This window comes from Lampetra planeri, chromosome 2 (genome assembly GCF_965212315.1).
Source record: "Lampetra planeri chromosome 2, kcLamPlan1.2.h2, whole genome shotgun sequence".
In the NCBI taxonomy this organism is placed as follows: Eukaryota; Metazoa; Chordata; class Hyperoartia; order Petromyzontiformes; family Petromyzontidae; genus Lampetra; species Lampetra planeri.
The window spans coordinates 4,141,900-4,166,895 of NC_136108.1; the positions used below are offsets into that span (position 1 = coordinate 4,141,900).

The 24,996-nt window shown below is 42.5% G+C and overlaps 1 protein-coding gene across 1 annotated transcript; it reads right to left on the reverse strand.

Annotated features, from left to right (window-relative positions):
- Positions 1–15,260: 15,260 nt before the first annotated feature.
- On the reverse strand, positions 15,261–17,556 carry LOC144733396 (uncharacterized). The gene is made up of 2 exons (XM_078615306.1): positions 16,692–17,556; positions 15,261–15,642 (listed from the first exon to the last, which is right to left on the reverse strand). The coding sequence occupies exons 1-2, from the start codon at positions 17,439–17,441 to the stop codon at positions 15,307–15,309; spliced, it is 1,086 nt and encodes a 361-aa protein (XP_078471432.1). The 5' UTR covers positions 17,442–17,556; the 3' UTR covers positions 15,261–15,306.
- Between the last annotated feature and the right edge of the window lie 7,440 nt (positions 17,557–24,996).

Below are 24,996 nucleotides of genomic sequence, written 5' to 3' on the forward strand. Positions count from 1 at the left end.
CCTTTATACAAACTTAATTTGGAGCTTTCGTGACTGCAGGAATTACTCTTTGGTTCTTTCAGTAAAGTCGCGTATAAAGAGAAAATAATAAATTAAATACTAGCATACGACGTTTCGATTGCAATACAAGCAATTATCATCAGGTATAAATGAAATAGAAACACAAATCTAGTATACTTAGAAATTTAATGTAATACAACAGAGAGTCGGATAACATAACAGTCAAACACCCTACCTGGTTGATTACGTTCTTCCTGAGAATGCTAAATTTGAGAGAGAGATAAAACACAGAATCAGAGACATATAGACAGCCATATAAGCAGACAGATATCACAGAGATACATAGAGACACATACATAGGCACACAGAGAAACCACGCCTCTGTGTCGAGGCCCTTTATACACACGTACACTATGTGAATACGTGTGGATTAATTTCAGGAATTAACTAACCATTCAGTAGTTACATTAAGTATGTTTCATTACGCCAATCTGCAGTGTCTAATTATTTGGTTTGTGTTGTTTTAATGCACTGCATTACAAAGCTTGCGCATATAAATTAGGAAGCCACTTTTAAATTTGAATCGAAAACTCAACTCTTTAGAACTGCTTTTTGTTTTTAGTCTGTACGGCGCTAAAGACGTGTGGTTCTTAACCTTTACTGCAGCCTTGCACCCCTTTGATTCTCAATCGTTCTATTTTTTTTAAATAATGTTAATACATACAGAGGTTTGATGAAATTAAGTAGCTTTATTTACGTGCACGTGCTTAATTTGTCTTTCCATGATTTACCTTCTAAAAAAGTCCTGCATGTCTCGCACCCCTACTGCACGAGTGTATTGCAGGTAGGAACAACAGGTTCCACACTGCCCACCAGGGATTGTCTGTCTGTCGTGCACGAATGCGCTGTCCAATCAAGTTCCTACCTGCCCACTCCGAAGGAACGTGTTTAAATAGTTGTATACCTGCCTGCAAAGCCATATTCAAGCAACCAAAAACAGTTTCATCTGCTTGGTTCTTTCGGTAAAGTCACGTAGAAGGGAAGCAATAAAATAATAAAAATAAAACACAATAAAATAATTCTCACGACGTTTCGGCCACAACGCAAGCAGCCGTCCTCAGGTGAAAACCAGGCGACAGAGTCTGTCGCCTCGACGGACCTGGTTTTCACATGAGGACGGCTGCTTGCGTTGTGGCCGAAACGTCGTGAGAATTATTTTGTGTTTTATTTTTATTATTTTATTGCTTCCCTTCTACGTGACTTTACCGAAAGAACCAAGAAGATGAGTCCCTGCAGTCACGAAAGCTTTAAATCGAAAAACAAAAACAGTTTGCTCAAGTGTACGAACCACAGACAACCAGGTCAATGGAACGCTGCAGGAAAAGCGATGCCTGCAAGTGTGGTGGGGCGATGGAAGTTTTCAGTTAGCACGTCCTTAAGTTTAAAACGCAGGCAACTCTTCCCCAGAGAAATACCCGACTTTCAACAACAGTTCCCACACATTCCTTTCGCGATACCGCGGGTTCATTCTCGCGCTGATAACAACGCCGGTGGTTACATTTTACTTGATAACATGCTGGCATCTTTAGGCTTTATACGCCTCACTAGCTGGACTACCCGGCTTCGCCCGGGACTTGCATTCACCACGCCCGGCCGCCTTTGTCTCCCCAGTGGCGATGTTCACACACCACACCAGTTACTCCTTTGAGGCTGAGTCGACCTAGGAAAGGTTAAAATAATCGTCACCGGTGGTGCCCGTGAATGGGAATCGAACTCGGGTTGCCGGGTTCGTAGCGCAGCGCGCTAACCGCTACACTACAATGCGTTACGCTTCCACGTGCGCGGGGCACGTGACAGATTTGATGTCACAGCTCACTTGCCGTGCAAAAAAAAGATGCATTATTGAGCTCCCCCCCCCCCAAAAAAAAACTAAAGTGTATTGTTATAATTTTTGCATGGTGTACAGTCTGGAAAGTACCCACATGGCAAATTTGAAGTTTGTTGCATGTCGGGAAGTACGTTAAACATTTTGAACAGACACACATAATCACAACTTTGCCTTTTATATATATGGAGATTAATTGAACCCACCTTTTATGCAATATTCCTTGAATGTTGCGATAGGAAGAGCAAACATCGCGTTTGTCTTGAGCACATGTTTTCATTGACATTTGTCCAGTATTTGGTGAAAATGTATTGCAAATGAACACATTTTGTGTTTATGCACAAGTGGAAATGTGATCACATTCTTTATTTATAATAAAGAAAGCTGCGTGGCGAAATGTTAACTACCTTGCCTGTTATGCAGGATGTCGTGGTTTAGATCCCCACCCTGGAATTTGAATGTTCTCCACGTGGTCGCGTGGATTTTTTTTCCCGGGTCCTCCGGTTTTTTCCCTCCACATTTAGAAACATGCATTTAGAGTATTTGGTGGATATAGATTTCCACATGATGAGCCAATTAATTGGGCTATCATTTATAGCCAGGTCGCTTCTGAAAAATAGCGATATTGCTCAGTGGGCCTTACCTGGTAGAATAAAAACATTGTTGAGTTGAAAAGTTGTACTTATTATGCCGAACTCTACACTTCTGATACTGGTAGGAACCACCTGGCTGTACCAGCCCACAGGGGATTATTGTGTCCGTCCGTCCGTCGTGCATCCAAAAATGGGAGGGGTGAGGCTTGGTGGAGAGGGGAGGGTGGGGAGGGGCTGGGAGGGGAGGGTGGGGAGGGGACAGTGGGGAAGTTGGGGCTGGGTGGGAGGGGTGGGACTGGGTGGGGAGGGGAGGGTGGGGAGGGGCTGGGTGGGGAGGGTGGGGAGGGGCTGGGTGGGGAGGGTGGGGAGGGGCTGGGTGGGGAGGGTGGGGAGGGGAGGTTGGGGAGGGGCTGGGTGGGGAGGTTGGGGCTGGGTGGGGGGTGGGAGGGGTGGGGCTGGGTGGGGAGGGGATGGTCAACCCGTGGTGCCCTTATATAACTCAACGTTTAACCTACTCACGCCGGCTTATGCCCGCCCTCACAGTCGGCCATATTTGCGGAATACACCACGCCGCCGTTGACCCTGGCCATTGACCGAGCAACTCAACGTTCCTACCGGCTCCCTCCGCAGGAATGTGTTCTAGGGGGGATCTCTAGAGCGCCCCCGAGTAAATTGCTGCCAGCAGTGACGTGAACAATTAATTGCTGGGCTGCACGTGTACCTTATAATTCTAATGCTACTATTGCATTGTGGAGGGTTACAGGTTCCTCATTGTATCCCTCCTGGTGGATGCAATGCGACAATGATGGATTTACCACCACACTGAGAACATTCAAGTGCAAAAGACAGCATAAATAACGATTTAAAATACGAGTTAATTTTGCTTTGTGCCATGTAGCGTAAGTGCGCTTCCAGCTCTGAGTCTATAAAATAGGGACACATTTAATGGCGTGACTAACTTGATTTCATTACGATTAAGTGATGTCAATTTTATCATGGTATATATTTCGTGCAGGATTTATAAAGCAGGAAAAAAACACGTGGCATATGCCATGTTGAACATTCAAAGAATGTGGCCAATTATTTACCGTAAGATATAATAACAATAGACTTGTAATACTATACTTGTAATTTTATATTTATTGTAAACTATTGTAATGTAACACAGCAAAGCAAAATTTTGATTCAAGTGGCTTTGCCAACATACCAGAGGCCATTTTAGGCACTTCACATATTTAAGAACAATTATAAAAAGCATATGAAATTAACAAGCCCTGGGAATCGAATGTAAAGTGTACATGATAGAGTGTCCACATTTAAATACAAAACTGATTGCATGTGTGCGAAACTATTGGTGCGAAATGTTGATGAAACGCATCACTCCTTGTATGCAAACAGAGTAAACACGCAGGATTTCAAGTTCTCTCGTGGCATGGGCATGCGTCACACGAATCTATATTGAGCAATGTATACTTTTCCATTGGAAATGTGTTCAGTGTTATACGCGTGAGTCATGCACAGATTCTCCCTCGTTCAGCCGACGCCGGGAGCGAGCTGGCGCCTAAATTTCGATTTCAAGCTTTCGTGACTGCATGGATTTAAAATAATAAAAATAAAACATAATAAAATACAATTCTCACGACGTTTCGGCCACAATGCAAGCAGCCGTCCTCAGGTGAAAGACAGCGTCCGAATGAACGGCGCCTGTTTGAAGACTTCGTCGTAATCAGAGGTGACACGTTGTGATTGTGCGCCCCCACCCGTTCTGTATTGGAATAGCATTTTTGCACTTCTCCAGTCGTGTTGAGTGGTGGCTATTACACGGTTACACGGATTACAAGTGCAGTGACGTCATGTGCAGGATGTCCACGTGCAGTGCCGACCCTAGAGAGGCACGGCGTGCGGTGTAAGGGGCCGTCCATAAATGACGTCACGCGATTTTGGACAATTTTTGACCCCCCCCCCCTTATCGTCACACAGCGTTACAAAAAGTCAGACCCCCCTCAAATATGAGGTCACAAAGCTCTGCCCCCCCCCCCCACATAAAAATGCGCAACTTTAAATAAATATAGACAACACGTTCTACTTAATTAAATAGACTTTTTAATAAATGTTTGCTCCTACAACATCAGAGTGCAGCGGCACATTAAATACGCACTACAATAACAATAGTTTAAAGCGATTTGAAGCATGTTTTATTTGTGTGGGGGGGGGGGGCAAAGCTTTGTGACGTCCTATTTGAGGGGGGGTCTGACTTTTTGTGGCGCCATGTGACGATGGGGGGGGGGGGGGGGTCAAAAATGGTAGGTTCAGCATCTGGTAAAGGGGCAAGTTGCCCCTTCGTGTTAGGCGTTGGTTAATAATTGCGTTGCCTCCAACCCGTACGACTGAGTGTTCGTTTGTGCCCACTACACGTGTATAATTTAGTGTCACAATCCATTTGTAAGGTTGCAATTCACCTTCGGGAAAAATACACTGAACTGAATAAAAACTACAACATTTAGTTTCGTCCACAATAACTGTGCACTGGCATGATCTTATCAACTGTATCTGTACGTTGTGAGCTGAATGCAGTATTGCCCTTTAAAGACAATGTGCCTAATTGATTCATTTTTAACGTAGTAAAACATAGAGCCCCCGCCCTGTCACTCCACTGCTGGATGACGGCGTCCCTGCACCTTTGCGAGCCATGACGAATATTTGACCATACTTCACCATGCTGGCCAGTCAGTGCGGGTTAATTCAGGCGAAGGGAGTGCTGAGCACAATACGTGATGTACAACACTGCCCTCTACTGCCCACAACACCATGTTACACATCTTTTAAAAATATAAATATTTTTTTATTTACCAGGTAAAGCCCCACTGAGATTCGGAGCGATTTTTCAGAAGCTACTTGACTATCACAAGCGATGTCTCAATGAAGTGTCTTATTGTGCGGAAATTAAAATCAGCTGCCAAATACTCTAAACATCGTGGTCACCCGTTCAAGCACTATTTACGATCAATTTTGCTTAGCTTGCGAGATCTCACGAGATTGGATACAATTTGACGTGTACATTGTGTGTACGATTTGTATACAAGTTACCGCCAATGTAAATAAATGAAACTTCATATATACAGTGCTATCCATAATGTATGTTTTTGGGTTAGATCGCGTAAGTATAAATGTGTCGTTAAACCTGACACCACCCGACCAACAACATCTAAAATTTGGTTAACTCTCCAACACACCGATGTGCTGAACTAGTAATGAATTGACATGTTTTGTTTACGTGACCAACCTTACTAATTGGCTGTGTCGGGTGGTGGCGGATTTCACGACACATTTATATTTACGCGATCTAACCCAAAACCATCGATTATGGGGATAATATTGGTCGCGAAAGCATATGTATATACAGTACTATATAAGGATAGCAATGTCTACACAATTTTAACAAAAGTATATTTTTCAAGGAGATATGTGATGCCAAATAAAGAATGTACATCTTGTCGACATTTTTTGTGTGGAAAAATACGATGTAAAATAAAAAATACAGTCAATAAAATGTGGAAGACATGAAAAAAACCTTTTACCGAGCCATCTGCAACAATGTGTAAACAATGCTGCTGATATTTTCCGTAGTTTCCCTGCATTACGAATTCCCACAACAATAACAGGCATAATTTCCGGTAAATACGTCAATTTCGGGAATTGACTTCGACAGATGATGGCATAGATAACAACAAAAACGGTGCAGTACGCATGCAGGTGCATGCATTTGTGTGTGTACACATTTTTAAAACAACTTTTTGCATTTATTCTCAGTAAACAGCAGATTATTTGTGATGCGTGTACACTACGGTTTGCCTGTGGATGACGGAAATGTGTTAATTTTGCTGGTTAGATTTTGACGTACGCCACATTTACCACGGCAATTTGTTTTGCTCAGATAAAAACTCGGGACTGCAGTGAATGACAGTGGTATTGATCAAACATGAAATATGCCACGCAACAATGGAACATTGGATGCAAGCTTTTCAAAGTTGTTTTTGGATCAAAATTGTATACACAGTATCGCAATGGAGTCAATAATTGACGTGATAATATGAGAATAGCCCTTTATTGATAACCAGATTAATTTAAAAGGCCATTGAGACCAGTACTGTCTATTGCAAGGGACATCTAGGGTTTGAGCGAGTAGAGCAAAGCAGCAAATTTAAATATGTTTACAAATACATAACGTACAATACGACATGACAAAGCGCGAAACAATGAAGAATGTACATTATAGATATGTTAATTTTCGCATGTATGCACGTGTGTTGTTTTCAACAAAGTAAGGCACTGTGCTCCAGTTCCCCCCCCCCCCCACATATCACACAATCCTCAGAAAGAATCGGCAAGCATCCCAAAGCGTTGCCTGCCACCTCCACCTCCAGAACACGTTCGTTGTTGACATGACTTCAGCAATCTACTGCTGGATGAAGGCCTTATCTCGCCGTGTCTATCACGGGGTTGTATGACCATACTTCACCACACTAGGCGGGCGGGAAGCTGGACATGTTTTAAAGTTTGGTGATGGACAGAGTAATGATGACAAATAGGGAAATATAGGACTGAATACAAAACCAAACACGGGTTGTTCACCTATAACGCAGTAGTTGCGTTCCTGATGAACACCGCGTTATGGAAAAGTCGCTTTTAAGATTTTTTTTACAATGTTGACCCCCCCCCCCTCGTCACACGGCGTCACAAAAAGTCAGACCCTCCCTCAAATATGACGTCACAAAGCTCTGCCCCCCCCCCCCCCACAAAACCATATTTCCATTTTGAAAATAAAACATGCTTCAAATCGCTTTAAACTATTGTCATTGTAGTGCGTATTTAATGTGGCGCTGCACTCTGATGTTGTAGGAGAAAACATGTTTTTAAAAGTCTATGTTTATTAAAAGTTGCGCATTTTGATGAAGAAGTCACATTTCTCACCCCCCCTCGTCACACATCGTCAAAAATGTCTGACCCCCCCCCCCCCCCAGGTGCGTGACGTAATTTATGGACGGCCCCTAAAGCACAGTCCGTGATAACACGTGAGATGCGTACGCAGGCTGAACAAAGACCAAGGCACGTGGGACGCAACTAGAAGCATCCAGCAGCATCCCACATTGTGTGATGCTATGCCGAAGCAGTCGTACAACCGCCTGTTACTACTCGCGCGACGTAGTTCTCTTCACTCGATCGCGTTACATCAAATAAGCGTTATGAAAACACGTGCTATAGGAGAACAGACTCTGCAAACTACATCGAGTTGTACAACCAAGTCGATATAATATAATCCATAACTTCAGAGAGAGAGAGAAAGATTATCGGCTGATTGAGTGGTTTAAAAAAGAACCCCAGATCTATTTCTATGTGGGAAGTGCATGGGATGATGGCCCATGTATGTCACCGTTGATGGAGTGGCAGCCAAAGAAGAAAAAAACTCTAGAAAACATCCACTGCAGAGAAAGTTGATGAAATCAGCCCATGTGCAGGAGTTTGAGGGATTGTTGCATTGTGATGGTGACATTTAACAGGACCCTGCGGGGTGGGCTGGTAGGAATAATACTAATACTGTACCGGTACAGGGATATCGACCGCACATACGCGCACACACACACGCACATACGCGCACACACGCACATACACGTACACACGCACACACACACGCACACACACCGCACGCACACACACACACACGTACACACACATGCACGCACGCACACGCACACGTAATGAAGTTGTGTTGCTACGCTTCCAGTTCGCCGTGAATAACGATCCGAAGCCCAATAGCGCCCATTCATCACGCCGCTCGAGTGGGCCGGACACGCACACACGCACGCACACATACGCACACAGTCACACATATACACACACGCACGCACACACAGACACGCACACACACGCGCATACACACGCACACACGCAAACACACACGCACACACACACACGCGCATACACACGCACACACATACACACACGCACGCACGCGCACACACGCGCACACACACACACGCACCTCTCACCTGCAAGGCAGCGGTCGCCGCTTCTCCTCCCACATCTCTCGTCGCGGCAGCTGTAACGATGGTGCAAGTTTGTTTTTATCATCAATTCCTCCTCCACCCCTCCCCGCCACTGTTCACCCACCAGAATAAATGAGTTCGCCCATAGTCAGTCGATCAAAAAGTTTCGCCGTGAGGCGCCGGAAGCGAAGGCCATCTTGTTTAATTCACAGATCGCAGGGGGAGCGGGCGGCCATCTTGTCGGACAGGGTCATGCCAAGTGTTTGCAGTAGGGGGCGATGTTGATACACGGACGGACGGACGGACGATATAATCTATTGGTGGTCTGGTCCACTTCGTTCCTACCAGTATAAGACGGCCTTCATCCACCAGCGCATAGATCATGGCTGACGGTGATGAATGAGAGCAGTTTGTCATTTTAATGTAATTGTGAGTAATGCTTAGTTTGGGAGAAAGTGTCTTGCGAAATTATAAATAGCAAAACTAATATGCATTTTTAAAAACCCCAAGTACAAATATGTGTTTTGGATGTTATTATTTATAACCGATGATGACTACTACCAACAAGTATTCATCTATACAGTAAATATATTAATGGGACTGCAATAGCGGGTTGAGTGCATGCAGTGAATGCCCAACTACAGTATCATTAATGGAGGAAACCGCTTCTGTGAAAGGCTTTGTTCTTAATGTGAGCAGCCACTAAATATAGGGGCAAGAGTTAAGGTGGAAGCTGTCAGGACTGGTTCTGTCATTGGCTTAGAAGGGTCATCATCTGCACACAAAGGCATCAATCATCTTGTCTCTCAGCAGCTGCCCCTAATCCCAACGTTTCCCTCGGCTTGCATTCAGATGCAACTTTCCATGCACTTTCCTAATTAACTCTGGCAGCTTGCATACTGTGCAATGGGCCTCAGGCAATTGGGCCCATGTTCCCAAATATGAGCACTAGTTGTGATCGGTATTGGAACTTGCTACAGACTTAAAATCTAGGTTTCCTTTCCTTTTTGCTGACTGACAAACATGAGCACTCGCTGCAGTGACCACTCCAGCCAGCTGGTAAATGCAATAGTTTTCTTGGCGCCTGCCTTATGTGGCATGTCATCTCTCATGAGTGCTTACTAAAACACGTATAATAATGATGATGAGGCGTAGTTATACTTTACACTACTGCGGATATCATCAAGAGTTGAAGTCAATATGATTGCACGTGTGAGTGTTGGAGGATATTATGGCGTTAGAGACCTAGAAGTGCCTGGCAAGCTTTGTGTGGGGATATAAGAGAGTGTGTGGAGTTGGCTTTTGTTTGTATGTATGTTGCACTTCTTTCGCACCGTACGTTGCCAACCGCGCTAATCGGAGGTGCGGGGGAAGAACAACAAACTAAAGACAAAAGTAGTTTAAAAGCAACACTTTAAATCTAGAATTAAAAGTGCATAGATCCAGTGGCTTCTTAATATCGGAAGGAAGAGCGTTCCAGACGTCCGCGGAAGCATCTTTGTTCGATGGCTAGCCAAAAGCTGTTGCGAGGATGACCGGAGTGTGCGTGATGGTTAATGCTCTGTTATGAAATCAGCAAGGTATTGTGGTTCATTTGTGGCAAGCACGTTGTGTGTTATGTTGTGGGGTGTGGTGAGAGAAGTTGAAAAAATGGGATAGGATAGGGCACACCTGGTTGAGGAGCGTGATGGGAATCATGGAAATATATGTATAACGCCACAAGGTTGTACTAATTTGAGGCTGAGTTGACCTAGGAGAGGCCCAGGACCAGTTCGGGTAATTGTCTCTCGTGTTAGCCATGGAAAGGAATCGAACTCAGGTCGCTGGGTTCGTAGCACAAGGTGCTAACCGCGCCACGACCACTCACACTTTACCACATGAGCCTTGTCAAATGACTGGTTGTATACATTTGCTGTGAATGTCTGGATGGACAGGCAGTGGGGTTAGGAATGTCTTTGTTTAAAAAAAGAAAAAAGTTAAAATGGGATGTAAAAATAGTAAAGTAAAATAAACCGTTGCAATGTTACAAGATAAGTCCTTGATTGAATTGTACAATGCTGTTTAAGGGGAGTAATCTTATTAATTTGTTTCACTTCAATGCACATGTCAAATTGAATAACCTTGCTTCTTCTGATCAAATGAATAAAAACTGAGCAAACGTCGTAAGCGGCTTTGTTATATATACATACAGTAATGTTTGCTTAGTTGTATTTGGAGATTTTATTTAATCCGACACATTGGGATTACACTCAAATGAGAACTTAAATGCAAAAAGGCAGTACATGCTAAAACATCAGCCGTATTTATAATACACCTCAGGTTTTAATATTAACGGGTCAAAACACTGATTTCACAAATGTCTGATACAACTACAGTGAATCGGGATAAAAAAAAACTGGTCTGATGCACTTTATGTTTCTACAGAGGGATTATATCATTAAACTAATACAGAAACTTACAGACCCTGTGCCGACAACACTGCTGGGTGAAGGCCTCTCCATTCCACGCTGGTCATTTACACGATCTGTCTTCATCATACTTCACTCTGCTGGTCACACGGAACCAACGACAAAGTCAAAAATCACTCTCAGGTCACGAGTTTCAAAGAGCGGTGTGCTAATTACTCTACCACTGCTCTAGCCTTAGTCGGATTATTGTTTGATCGTATACACACAAAAACAGTGTTTCTTTAAGAGGCCATTACATTATGAATACTGTATTATTAAAACATTGTAATTGTTAAGATAGCGGAGCTGTATAGGGGAGATGGTGGAGCTGTATAGGGGAGATGGTGGAGCTGTATAGGGGAGATGGTGGAGCCATAGAGGGAAAACGTGGATCACCTAGAAAAAAAGTGGTTTACGTTGCACAGCTAGTTGTGGTGATGTGAATTGTTTCGTAAAGGATGTTTTGATTTTTTTAAATACCCAGTAAAAAACAATCCTTTACTATTGACTCATATGAAAAATATATATCCACCATTTGTGCTCGTTGGTAGTCGCTTGCCGTGCTCCCCCTGTAATTCGCGATTTTATCACAGATTGCATTTCCAGGGGAACACGGCATGAATGTATGCAGCTAATTCCTCACATCATCCCGTGGAACACCTCGCTGGGCTACATTTTCTTTGTTTCACCTGCACGGTTCCCCGACATCAAAGCGGATTTTTGGAGTTCTGCTAAATTGAAGTGCAGGATAAAAATAATAAGATTAAATTCTTATTTTAACAAATACACCCTGAGTCATACAGTATTTAGCATATGTATTACTGTATATACAATAGTTTTAAATGTGCATTGTTCTGATCGTATTACTGTATACAAGCGAAAGTTCAATTAAGTACGACTGCACTTTTGAGGGCATTGTAACATTACTGTAGCTTTTGGACCGCGTTGTGAATAATATTGTTTTGTAGTTGTGAGTTGTCGAGGTAAATGTAAGGTGATCAAAATGAGTTATTTATCTGCTTACAGGGATGGGGTTATTGTGGGAAGAGCCAAACGTTGCTTTCCATTCATGTATTATTCACACTAATTGCTGCAATAAATCATTAACTGGCTTTCAGGAAATGGAACAATCACCTTAGTAGGTATTTAGCCTCATTTGCTTTGTTCACTAAATGCACCAAGTTGCATAATAGTGCAGAGTATGATTGCATGTTTTTTGTAAATTGCTGAGATGCTATATGAAAAGCTACTGCTATTGTCCTTTATAGGGTTCAATAACATCCGGGCGAGGTAATGCGAAGCCAGTATAATTTCTGACTCGACAATGGGATTCTTGTCCAATGCGGCAGATAGATGGCTGGGTTAAATACCATTATTAAGATTCTTTTTTTAAAGATTTAAAATAAGAATAATTCCACATTGAGTAATGCAGCACCGTATGACCACACCGCAGATGTTTCAGACATTCTATTTGTGGCCCTCTGATTGTGGTGGAAGCACAAGACTTGGCAGTGCTATTTCAGTGTTGTCATCATAAAAAAACTATTTTTCTCGCATCCGTCATCGATGGCCATGGCGGTTCATCTTAAATATTGTGCCACACGCAAAGTGTGAGCCTTTGAGACCCACACGCGTGCGTGCGTTCTCTCCTGCGTTACAACATTTCCTTTCAGCTCCATGACGGATTTTTGGTTAAGGGCAACAGTTAATGGCACGATTTGAAATGTCGGAAAACGATCGTTGTTTTTAATCCGCTGTAAATAATCATAACTGATGTGAACTACTGCATTTGGAGAATCCACCATCTTTAATCAACAGAAAACAATGACACATTTGTCACACTTTTTTTACAGCAATTGTTGATAAAAGTTAAGAATTACATGTTTGTTTACAGTACATTTTACTTTTTTCCGTCTTGACAATGAAAATGTTTTCTTTTAAAATGTAGTACAATATGAAGGGCTCGATTATAAAATAGATTCAGTGGCGGCGCAGTGGTTATGCCCGCTACACTAAAAACCTGGTGACCTGAGTTCAATTCCCAGCCAAGGTTAACATAAGTGGTGAGCGATATCTGATCTGGTCCTGCCAATCTTTCCTTCACCAACTTGCACCCGTCAGCATGATGAAGTATGGTCAAACAATCCCCATGACTGACACTGTGCGTGGAGGTTTTCATTCAACAGTGGATTGACAAACGGCTGTGAATAAAAATAAAATGAGGAAATAGAATATAAGAGTACTGTACACTGAATAGCAGTTTTCAACCAAATATTTTCATGGCAACATGCCTGTTGAGCTGTTCACAAGACCAGTAATGCTCAGAATAAAATATATACTGGGAATGCAACAGTCAGAGGTTTATTTATATATTTTTAAAAACATGGAGAAGACATTATCAGATGAATTATTTGTCTTAAATGCCTACCCATTTTTTCTTTTGCACATACCGAAGATATGACTTTCCGAAATATTATTGGACTTAAATGAAAATTAATTAAAATGTATGCGGATGCAGTTAAATACTTTATTGTACAGTATTTTTGAGGGAATTAAGTAGATGTTGTTGATAGCTATCTCTAATCAATGGCCGCACCTGATATTGTGAACTACCTATGCTCGATTGCTTTGCCTGATATTGCATTATTCATGGTGGCTGAAGTTGCTGAATAAATGGGCAATTAAGATATTATTAATTCTAGATTTGAAGCTTTCGTGACTGCAAGGATTCATATTCTTAGGTTTTTTCGGTAAAGTCACGTAGGTAAAAAAATTTAATTAATAAAAGTAAATTAAAAATACGTCGTGATTTTTATTTTATTTTTATTTTACTTTTATTAATTTTTATTTTTTACCTACGTGACTTTACCGAAAAAACCTAAGAATATAAAATATTATTAATATATTGTCCACAGTTTTGTGTAATTGTGCACAGAGGGCAACAAAGGAATTGTGTTAAATATGCGTAATTATGATTCATAATTGATATTTGAGTTAGGCCATGTAACGATATGATACAATTTGTGTCGTTAAGAACCCTCAGCCACCCGACACACATGTGTAAGTGTATAATACACCAATTTTTATTGTTTCAGTTGACCGGTAAGTTGGTTCACAATCATCAGAATGAAATTTGGTGATGGGATACGACGTCTCGTTTGAAACTACTTTACACATCATCAGGACAAACCCAGGAAGTTTGAGCGACAATCCAGGAAATCAGAATCTTTCACAACACAAATTTGGTCAGATCATTACGTGATGCGACCCAAAACGTAAATCGTGAATCATAATTTTGACTGAAAAAGTCCGTGTAAGTTATTCATCATTATCACTGCCAGTCAGCACGCCTCGGTGGCTAAAATCTACTTAATGCATACAATATAGATGTTCTTTGTCTCAAAGTGAAACCCCCTGAGGATTGATATTCTGCATTACGAAGCTGTTTATGCTGTCTTCATTCATAAAACACAACGCTAGCGTTAGCTACTCACAAAAGTATGGGGAAACTATTTTTGTTAAACATAATACAATTAACCCATGCTTTCATATTTTCTTCTACATAACCCACTAAAAACAGTCTCCATTATTAAAATGCAATACAATTACAAGCATCATAACACTCTCACCCATTTTCAAATCCCATTTCGTACAATTGTATCATCACGTAAAAGATTGCTTTACTTGAATTCACTTATTTTTCTTTCTTGGAATATTTACTCAATCTTTTGTTTTTGCACATCTTACAGATTAAAAGAAAATTCATTTTTAAATACCAGCACAATTATCTAGCATGATAGCCTATATAGATTCAGAGTCGTACATCTATAGGGTGTGCATTCATAGCCTATTCATGAGCAAAGCACAAACTCCAGACATTGACCAATAAGCCCTCTTGGCACTGACTGCACCCTGCCACTACATTGTGACCCCTCAGGTTCGAGTGCCCCCGAACTTATTAAAGAGCTGGATATTGAGGAAAACAGCAAATACAACCAACCCCCCTCTCTCCAATGTGTTGTCTGGTTGCACGCGAGAAGCTTTACGGCATGTGGGGCAAAATGCCGGGACAGCATTCCCAACAACACGTGTCACATCGGAGACAGATATATCGCACAATAATGCAACCTCATATTCATATTCTTAGGTTTTTTCGGTAAAGTCACGTAGGTAAAAAATTAAAGTTCAAATTAATAAAAGTAAAATAAAAATAATTTTAACTTTTATTTTTTAACCTACGTGACTTTACCGAAAAAAACCTAAGAATATGAATCGTTGCAGTCACGAAAGCTTCAAATCTAGAATGAATGCAACCTCCCTCTGTTGGGGATGTCCACTCAGGGCATATCGTTGTCTTCCGTCCAATGCTTGCCCGTGCGCTTCTTGCGGTTGCGCTCAGCCACGACGATGGCAGCGACGATGGCGACGGCGACGGTGATGGTTATGATGAGCATTGTGGCCGTCTCGGCGACGCACAGCTGACTGTCCATGCTGGCCAGCGTCCTGTTCTGCAACGACGGGGGCCAGTGGCACTCGACGTGGCCATAGTCCTCGATGGCCAGGCGACGCACCTGCTCCAGTTTGTTGAACACTCGCTGCAGCTCGCAGTCGCACGCCCAGGGATTGTGGGACAGCTGAATCTGCGTGTCCTGCGTGTCGATGTTCACGAACACCTGCGTGGCACGTAGCGATGGACAGGGCAGGCATGAGACACTCTGGCATTCACACGTGAGCTGAACTTTTAAAGCCACAGCGCGGTTATTCACTGAAATAAATGACATTGGTTGTTTTTGTAAGGAGTTGGTTTGATTTAACGATAATATATTTTAAATGGGTACTTTTTTTTCTCAGTGTAGGTTTAAAAAAGTCAAATTAAGCTATTTGAAAATATAAATTTGGAAATAAAATGTCTTATTTGTTGTGCTGATGAGTCGTAGGCAATGGAAGAAAATAAGGTTTTGGTCCATCAGCGTATGGGCCTTCTGGACCAATGTTTTCCACGCTAAACTCTGCTGATGATACTCAGTTAAAGTTGAAACCAGTCTGAGGTTTCCCTGCTTAAACAGACTCTGGAAAACACTGGTCAAGGGTCAAGGAGATCCAAAGGCAAGTTGATATAAAAGTGGTTTTAGTGTTTTATTAGGTAAGACAAACACATGTATGTTATGTAATAAACTATGTTCCATTGTATACTGTATATCATGATCTGAAGGTGTAGCAAGCGGAGTAAGAATGTATGTATTTTAATAAACAGTGACCCAAAAGAAAGAACACCTAGCATTAAAACATTTTAATAGTGTAGTTTTACATTTAATATTTGATCTTTATCATTATTAATATCTATTTGTATTGTTCCTTTTCAAATTGCATTTAAAAATGGAAAGAAATTTCACTAAAGAAAAACGAATTAAATTCGTTTTTTCATTTATGCTAAAGAAGCCAGTTGTAACCTTAAAAAAGTCCTAAATTCATTTAAAAAGGGAATTCATGCGTGCATTAATGTTAAGGGAAGTCAGTTTGAGCATTGGTTAAAATAAATGAAATAACCCTTTGTGATTTGTTAAAATATAATAACACTCTGTCCCCTGACTTTTGGGCTCTCTGTATATTCCTTGAGGATGTTTCCACCATAAACAATCATGCCACGTGTGAGCACAGATTTAGTTTTTCTCTACAAAGGTGTTGCATTGATTATCCAGAGCAAACACACAGTTTCAGTTACCTTAAATGTTATGTCACTCATGTTATTGTGGCTCAGATCCAAAATGATCAAGCTGCGCAGAGACACAAAGGCGGTGGGCTCGATTGTGGAAATGCTGTTGTTCTGAAGTTCAAGGACCTCCAAGTGCTGCAGCATCGAGAACATCCCATCTGTGAGCACCTCCAGGTAGTTGTTGTTGAGATTCATGTGGCGAAGTCGAGTCAGACTACGGAAGGCACCCACTTCAACGTGTGCTATCTTGTTGCTGTCCAATTTTAGACTTTCCAGCTGCCCCAGACAATGAAACTGCGCGTACGATACGTTCATAATTTCATTGTCGGTGAATTTCAGCTCGGTCAATTCGGACAGGCCATAACAGAATCCATTCGGGAGGTCTTGTATTCTGTTACCGCTCATGTCCAGCTTCCGCAAGTTGTCCAGGTTCTGGAAGGCGCTCTCTGCGATGTGCGCCACGTTGCTGTTTCTGACCACGAGGATGTGTAACCTCCGCAGGAGGGTCATGGTTCCGGGACCGATGCGGGTGATGTTGTTGTTGGAAAAATCCACGTGCTCCGTGTCTTGAGGAATGTCACTCGGAATGGCAGAGAGGCCTGCCGACGTACAGTTGACAAACTTTGCACCTTGGAAGCACGTGCATTCGCTGAAGCACTGGCGAACGGGAGTCCCGTGAAGAGCGTTGATAGTGCTTCTGGCGCTGAGCAGTACGAACAGCACGTACTGGATCATGGAACTGAGGATCATACTCCCCATTTTGTCATTTTAATGCTCGTCAGACCTGTGAATAGGGAATCCGTGTAATTAATTTTAGTACATTGCATTTAGGTACATTTGCGTGCAATATATATGAGTATAATACTGTCTTAGTAATTATATCATTATATTGCTCGATGTTGCATTTAATAGAGGGTAACTCATTTATCAAATACCACAAGTCTTGAAAAATTGCTTAAAGAGGTTGTACAGCATTTACATATAAAGCCCCAACAATATTGTTTTAAATTAAATGTTTCCCATAGAAATTCAAAGCACAACAGTGTTCAAAATTACAATGTGTTGCAAATATAAGGGTGGGGGGGGGGGTATGTGGCATTTTTTGTTGAGTTTAGGGAGCAGAAATACAGAGGGTTGCTCCCTAAACTCTTGTGTGTCTGTCTGTGTGTCTCCGTGTCTGTCTTTTGTCTCTCTCTCTCAAATTTAGCAATCTTTGGAAGAACGTAATCAACCAGGTAGGGTGTTGACTGTTGTGTTAGCCGACTCTCTGTGTTATATTACATTGTATTTCTAAGTGTAATAGATTTGTTTTCTACCCGATGACGATTGCTTATGTTTTAATCTAACCCTCGTATTCTATTATTCAATTCATTTTCTTTCTACGTGACTTTACCGAAAGAACCAAAGAGTGATTCCTGCAGTCACGAAAGCTTCAAATCAAATACATTTAAGCGTTTATTTATTTTGTAAATAAAACAAAAACGTCCGGTAGGATTGTCTTTTTAATTAGAAGGCTAATGGCTTTAACACCGAACTCTAATGTACTTTGATAGTTTTCACTATCACGAATGTGAACACACGTTTAGTGACCTTCAGTCGCAGGGTCCAGCACGATTGTTCAACAGGAAGCGTGCTTAGGAGCCACCCTGTGTGTTGCTGGCCATGCGAAACCCAGACATGCAATTACCTTTGAACGCTGTGAGCTCACAAATACATTCTGATGCAAACGCGAATGCGAATTTCGCAGCTCCAGTCGCACGGTCCGGTATGATCGATTGACAGGAAGCGTGCTCACCTGCCGAGCGGATTGGGAGCCACCCTGCGTATCGCTGGAACACCATGGCATGGTCAATGACTCTCTCGCTCCGGGTGCCGAGCACAGGAGCCCAGAGCTGGGAGAGGTGGCGAGGCCAAACAGCCCTGAACCTGAGATCATCCTCATCACAGAGTCACCTGGCTCAGCCTGTAACTCCCTCCACGTCGTATCCAGAGCCCAGCTCATCACCCAACGCCGACCCACCCATCTCCCCTCCCCCTACCGCCCCCTCTCTCTCTCACACACACCGGTGAGGCATTTGCTTTTATGACCGTAAGGTAAATGGTTGGTTTCATTGGTGTTGTACTTAATAGAATGCATAATGGAATGTATAACAAAACATGATTAAAGAGCTTGACAGGGAAGGCTGTAAGGTGGAGCTGAAGATGATAAATATAAGCAAGGTTTAAGTGACGTATAACGTGTATTTTGAACTTCTTTCGCACCATACGTAGTCAACCGTGCTAATCGGAGGTGCGGAAAATAAACATGATCATGGTCACTGATTAAACATGTTCACTGATTCAAGAAAAAAAATGTTTAAGGGCTCCTTCTGGAAACACACAACGGTGTTGCAGGCCGACTGGAATCAAAGTGATGAAATAAAAGAGGCAAGCCAATGGCAGCGTCGAGTGCTTTTTGGAAAATTACATTTGACAATTAAAAGCAACGACATCGTTGTGCGTAAAGAAAAACAGGATTCATTCCCTGCATATTATCCGCCGTGGCATTTATCAGAAATATAAAGTCGGATAAAGAACGTGGAAACAGGAGCTGAAAAGTGTGTATAGGTACGGTGAGATAAATGCTGGGAATGCCATTGACAAACAGAAAGGGGAACGCATGGATCGTTGACTAATTGCATAATAGAAACTTCTTATTCAGGAAAATAAGCAGGCTTGGGCAGGACATACCGATGATGGAATAGCAGCCAAAGGAGGGAAGCGCTTGAGAGGATGACTCCAGAGGAGATGGAGCAATGAGCAGGAGTGAGTTGGATTGTGGAATTCCAGGACCGAGAAGGATGGCGACAATGCTTTCAAGCTATCAATTTTGATTCAGTGGTTCTGCACTCGCTCTATTACTATAGTACTATACTGCCTTCAGCTTTTATGAACGACTGGGTGTTTAAGGTTAGCGATTTGTCCTATTATCTGGCTGTATAGCAAATGAAAAAATACAATTACTTTACCATTTAAGTAAAAAATATGTGTATTTTAATAATCATGTTTTATTTATTCATGTATTTAGGGCCATGCTACAGGCCCCACACTAGCTTAATCCGGCACTGGCTGGTGATGGTTTACTAATTGTTTTTCACAAAAATGAAAAGAATAATTAGAGAATGATAGCTCAATATTTTGTTCTGTTTTTAAAGGGACACAAACTACAACATTGATATCCATAGTTAAGCAAGATGCAACCAGGATGTAACCAAGATGCAACCTAAATTGGCCAACCAACAATGTGAGCAAGCTCGATTTTGGAAAGCTTTTGCCACAATAGAGAACATGCATATAATTAATCATATTCCAGAAAGAATAAATGAGTATTAAGCGCCATTATGCGTGTAATTTTTGTGAAAAATTTTGACTCGAAGGAAATTGATGAAGTCACCAAAGATTTCATGCATCAGTGTCTGATCAAAGAAAATAAAGCACCAATAGCGCCATCGTGGTGAGAGATTGTTGTCTTTCAGTGTGATTCATAAACACGTGGATTAGGGAACACATTGAATTGAGAGACATCTTATTAACTGTTTATGTAAGCAATTAGGCTTGCCTAAGGACACGTGTCGCAGTCATGATGGGTGAGAGACAAGACGTAATGGCAGCCAAAGTATGGAAAACAACCACCGCATGAATGAGCAATGAGATCGGTTTATGCACGGAAATTAGAATCATTGTGGCACCGCAGGGCCACCGAGAGATGGTGACACGATGTCAAGAATCATCCAGCAGCGGACAAACTTAATGATGATGATCTGGCAGTTATGTTAGGTACAAACCTTGATCGCCACAATAGCAAAAATGGCTTTACACCATGTGTGTGTTGTGCCATCTGCAAGGGCATAATGAGTACAGTTTATTGAAGCATCGCACAGGGTACAAGTTTAAATCCCAGACAGGGGTCGACTCACCTATCATCTTTGCAGGTAGATAAAATGAGTACCTCTTGGTAGGAAATTATCATCGGTTGTCTTGTGGATGGAAAGACCAACTTATGGATGGAAAGGCAATGTGGGTGGAATGTCAATGTCTACCATTCGTGCTCATTAAATAAGACGAGCGAAACCTCATTGCTTATATGAGCACGAAGACGCGGTGCTTTGATACCGGTTGGAACCACTGTAGTTAATTGACGTAGACTCACAGAGAATACCTAGAGTATATGCAGAGCCGGCCCAGCCACTAAGCGACCCTTGCAATTGCAAAGGGCCCCGTGGCCAGCAGAGGGCCCCCTAGAGTCACTGCTAGCGAGTGGGTGAAAAAAATCATACATCAAAGGGGCCTCCAACCAAATTTTGCTTAGGGCCCCCAAAGGTCTAGGGCCGGTTCTGAGTATATGTAACCACGTAGACGCTGCCGTGGTATAGATAGGTCCACTGCAGTCGATCGCTAGCATGTGTGTGGTGGGGTAAAGTGTGGGTACTGTCACATCTTGCAAGACATCATGGCCACAATGGAAGACTAGGCCAACATAGCCTCGAGAGAGACTCTATAACTCCCCGCTAGTGGAGGCTTGTTCACCAGCAGTGGCATGAGTAAGCAATTTCAGCGCTGCACCTTTATCGATACACAACAAACCACAGGTGTGTTGCCCTGCCTCTATATATACCTGTGCTCCTGTTTTAAATAATGAAGGATTTTTAAAAAAAACTTTCATCACCTATTCTATTATTCTTGTTTTAAAGCTGGGCTGCATTTATATAAATCCCCAGAGGGATGTACGCACAAAGCATTGTTCAGCACAACTTCATTGTTGCAAAATGTTTTCCAATGGTACCATCACATTACACATTGCACAAAGGGCAAGCGTGCCCACAACGCATGAACGTGTCACTGAACGTGTGAACCGTGCGTGGTGTTACTGCACCGTGTGCGTGTGTGGCGTTCACCCCCATGTGGCTAAAACTGCATTTGTACATTGGGTTTACACAAATCGTAAAAAAAAACAGACCGATTGATTACCGTGGCTGCAGATAGAAAACATCGAATGAGATGTCACCGCAGTATTTATAACAGTGCGGGCAATACTACACGCTTTACAAAAACGCTCAAACATAATCTAAACAGGAACATCGAATGCCTCTCTCATTACTTTTATGATTTCATAACCGGCTTTGGAGCAGGGATGGCATGTTTTTGTTGTTGTTTGTAGACCCTGAACAGACACAAAGACAAAGATCCTCCCATATAGCCTGTACAGACTGGAGGGACAAGTGTTGTTAGCGAACACCTATGCACACGTACACATTGCACACAGTCATCCTTTACATCATCGTCTTCAGCGGCAATGATCAACCCACTGCTTGAGGACGGTACCCTCGCCATCCTCACGGACTTACCATGTCATAATACACACCTCGTTCCGCACACGAATTCACACCACGATGCTCCACATCTTCTCCGGCATCTCCTCTCTCTTTTGGCTACATTCCAACAAAACGTCTGCTAGCATCACAAGGGGCGCTGTGTAATGGTTAGCACACTGGATTTGCGATACAGAGGTTGCCGGTTCGTGCTGCAGGTGTGGCAGTATTAATGGGGAAAACACAATTCGTCGATTGGCAAAGTCGTTTGCGGTGGGGTGAAGTGGGGCCACGTCCACCTATATCCAAAATGTATGGTCAGCGTGGAAGAGTAGGCCAAATACCTGACAGAGGGACTCTCTCGAGCTCCACTCTAGTTGGAGGCCCGTTTGCGAACAGTGGCATGGGCAGGTGTTATCATCGCAGGGCTAAATCTTTACCTTTAAAATATATAAAAAGTTGGGCGATCCAGATTTCAGAATTTTTTTTCCTTAAGCTTTAAACACCCTTCATTGTGGTATATATATAAGATGTTGCAAATTTTGAGAATTGTCCATCTACATGTTGATCTTTAGCTGGGTGATTTTTTAAAGTCTCTTTAGGTCAGCTAGTTGTCTCACTTAATAAAAGAAAGACTTTACATCCTCAGCTTGCTTCTACTCTACTACTTTATACATTGCAATGTAATAAAATTTGTGTTTTGTTACTCAGTTCATAAACAAAATTAAAGCGCTGCAAATGTAATGTCTTTTGAAAAAGGCAGGTAATTAATATTTTAGAATAACATGTTTGTGCAATTATATCAATGTACCTGTTTACATATTCCTTATCTTTAGAATCATGAAATTGCTTTCAAATGCTGTAATTGTATAATTATGTTTTGTATAATTATGGGGGACACTCATCATCGTATTATTTATCATCTGACAAAGAACAGCGGCTGTTTTAGAATATCGTTTGGTGAAAAGTGCAAATCGTTGAACTTACAAAAAAATCTATGGATTGTATCACTTCCTGTCCCACATGAGCAAAGCTACTGAGCTGAGCACAAACACAAGGTGCTGCTATGTATGTGTAATAACAGCTATAGTGGGTTCACGTGGGGGATTGGCTTGCCGGTCCTGCTTGTAGCCAATAAGGGTCGAGATAGGGAGCGTGGGGCCGGCGTGATCACGGCATGTCATCAGGGGTGATTGGCCCAGCCATTGGGGCCCCAGCTAATGGGGATCCGGATAAGAGGCGTGGTCCCGGGAGTGACAGGGAACCATCGAGAACGGTCGAGATTGCCCATGGAGGATTGGCTGGGGGGACCACGTGACGAAGGGATTAAGAGGGAGGAGAGAGGGATGATCGAGAGGAGACGGGGAACTGAACGGGGTGAGAGCCACGCGCGAACGGGGCTCCGGGTGCCACGTGCGCGGTGGGAGTTGTGGGAGTCTGCCGCTCTCCGTTGTCTGCCAGCAACGGAGCGTGTGGGAACAAGTGTACCGTGAAGTGAAAATAAAGAAGACCGATTCCGAATCCGTCTCCGGAGAATTATTACAGATGTAAGAATAACCGCGAGCAATCATTGTACAACTGCACCTAATCCGTAAGGAGCCTGCAAATAACAATATTAAATTTCGCCACTTATAAGAATCATAATCTTTATTCTGGAGGAATCCGATGAGCTACAAAGACTCTTTTTCACATATGTCCAGTAGTAACAGATGTCCAGCAGCTTGTCACCATACTAAGGTTGCTTCATTGAGAGACTCTCTAACAAGTAAGCACATTCCAACGGTGTGAATCTGAGGTGCCTTGTTTCCACTAAGAGCTGGTGCCTGTCGGCTCATGAACGATCCAGGTCTGGTCCAAGGAACCGCACCAAGGATGGGTTCATGGGCTTTGTTTCCACCAACTACATTCCTATATTCGTCAATTTCCTTCCCCATCCACTTCACTGCCACCCTCTAGGGCTGTGAGTTCGGATTAAGAAGTAACCTTTAAAAACATACACATGGATTTGGTTCGATTCATCATCGGCCATGTTCTTTCCCACTGTTGGACGCAGCCCTCCTCACGTTGTCACCATCTCTCTCGGTCCAGCAGTGTCAGAACAGCAACAACAACAAATTTACACCGACCACCGGAAGTCAGCGTTGGACGAGGCTCCTAACGTCACAAAGTGCCGCATTGGTTCCAACACCAGGGGGCGTGCCATCACTAATAACGCTGTGTATCAAAACAATGATTTTTTTGTTCCTGGGTAGTAAGTGTTATTTTCAAATTGCTTATGCCTCAAAAGTACAGAAAAATTGCTATTATTCCCCACAAACTTTGCTTTTGTGACCAGGACAGTGATATTTACAAATGTATATATTTTCAATAAGAAAACGTGGTGTGCATTTGTGTCATTCCTTCACATAAAGTCCTGGTCACAAAAGCAAAGTTTGTGGGGAATAACAGCCATTTTCTATACTTTTGAGGCATAAGCAATTAGAAAGCAACACTTACTACCCAGGAACAAAAAACGTGTTACATAGTGTTATCATCAGACCATTCCAATTGAACATGCATGCGTTTTCTCCCAATACGTCCGGTAAGTGAGAAGAATGGAGGTGTTCTCCACTTTGGCTGTCCATCTAATTCCTTCTCAACCACTTTCCCGTAATTAATTATGAGAGTTCACGGATCCCTCCCAACTACTCTCATCTCGCACTCACTCCCATGGTCTTGTCTATCTCTGACACCATGTCCACCTTTCTCACCACTATTTTGCCTGGCACGTGAGTGACCACCACCACCTCATGTCTACTTTTCCCTACCTCGGCCATCTGCTGCTACTCCACAAACCTTATTCCTCCCCAATAGGGATCTGTCTCCTTCACTTATCTGCATTCATGTTCCACATCTTGACTACTGCTTCATGACCCCAGAAACCATTCCATTGAAGGCCTGCAATGCCACGTTTGTTTATAGATGTA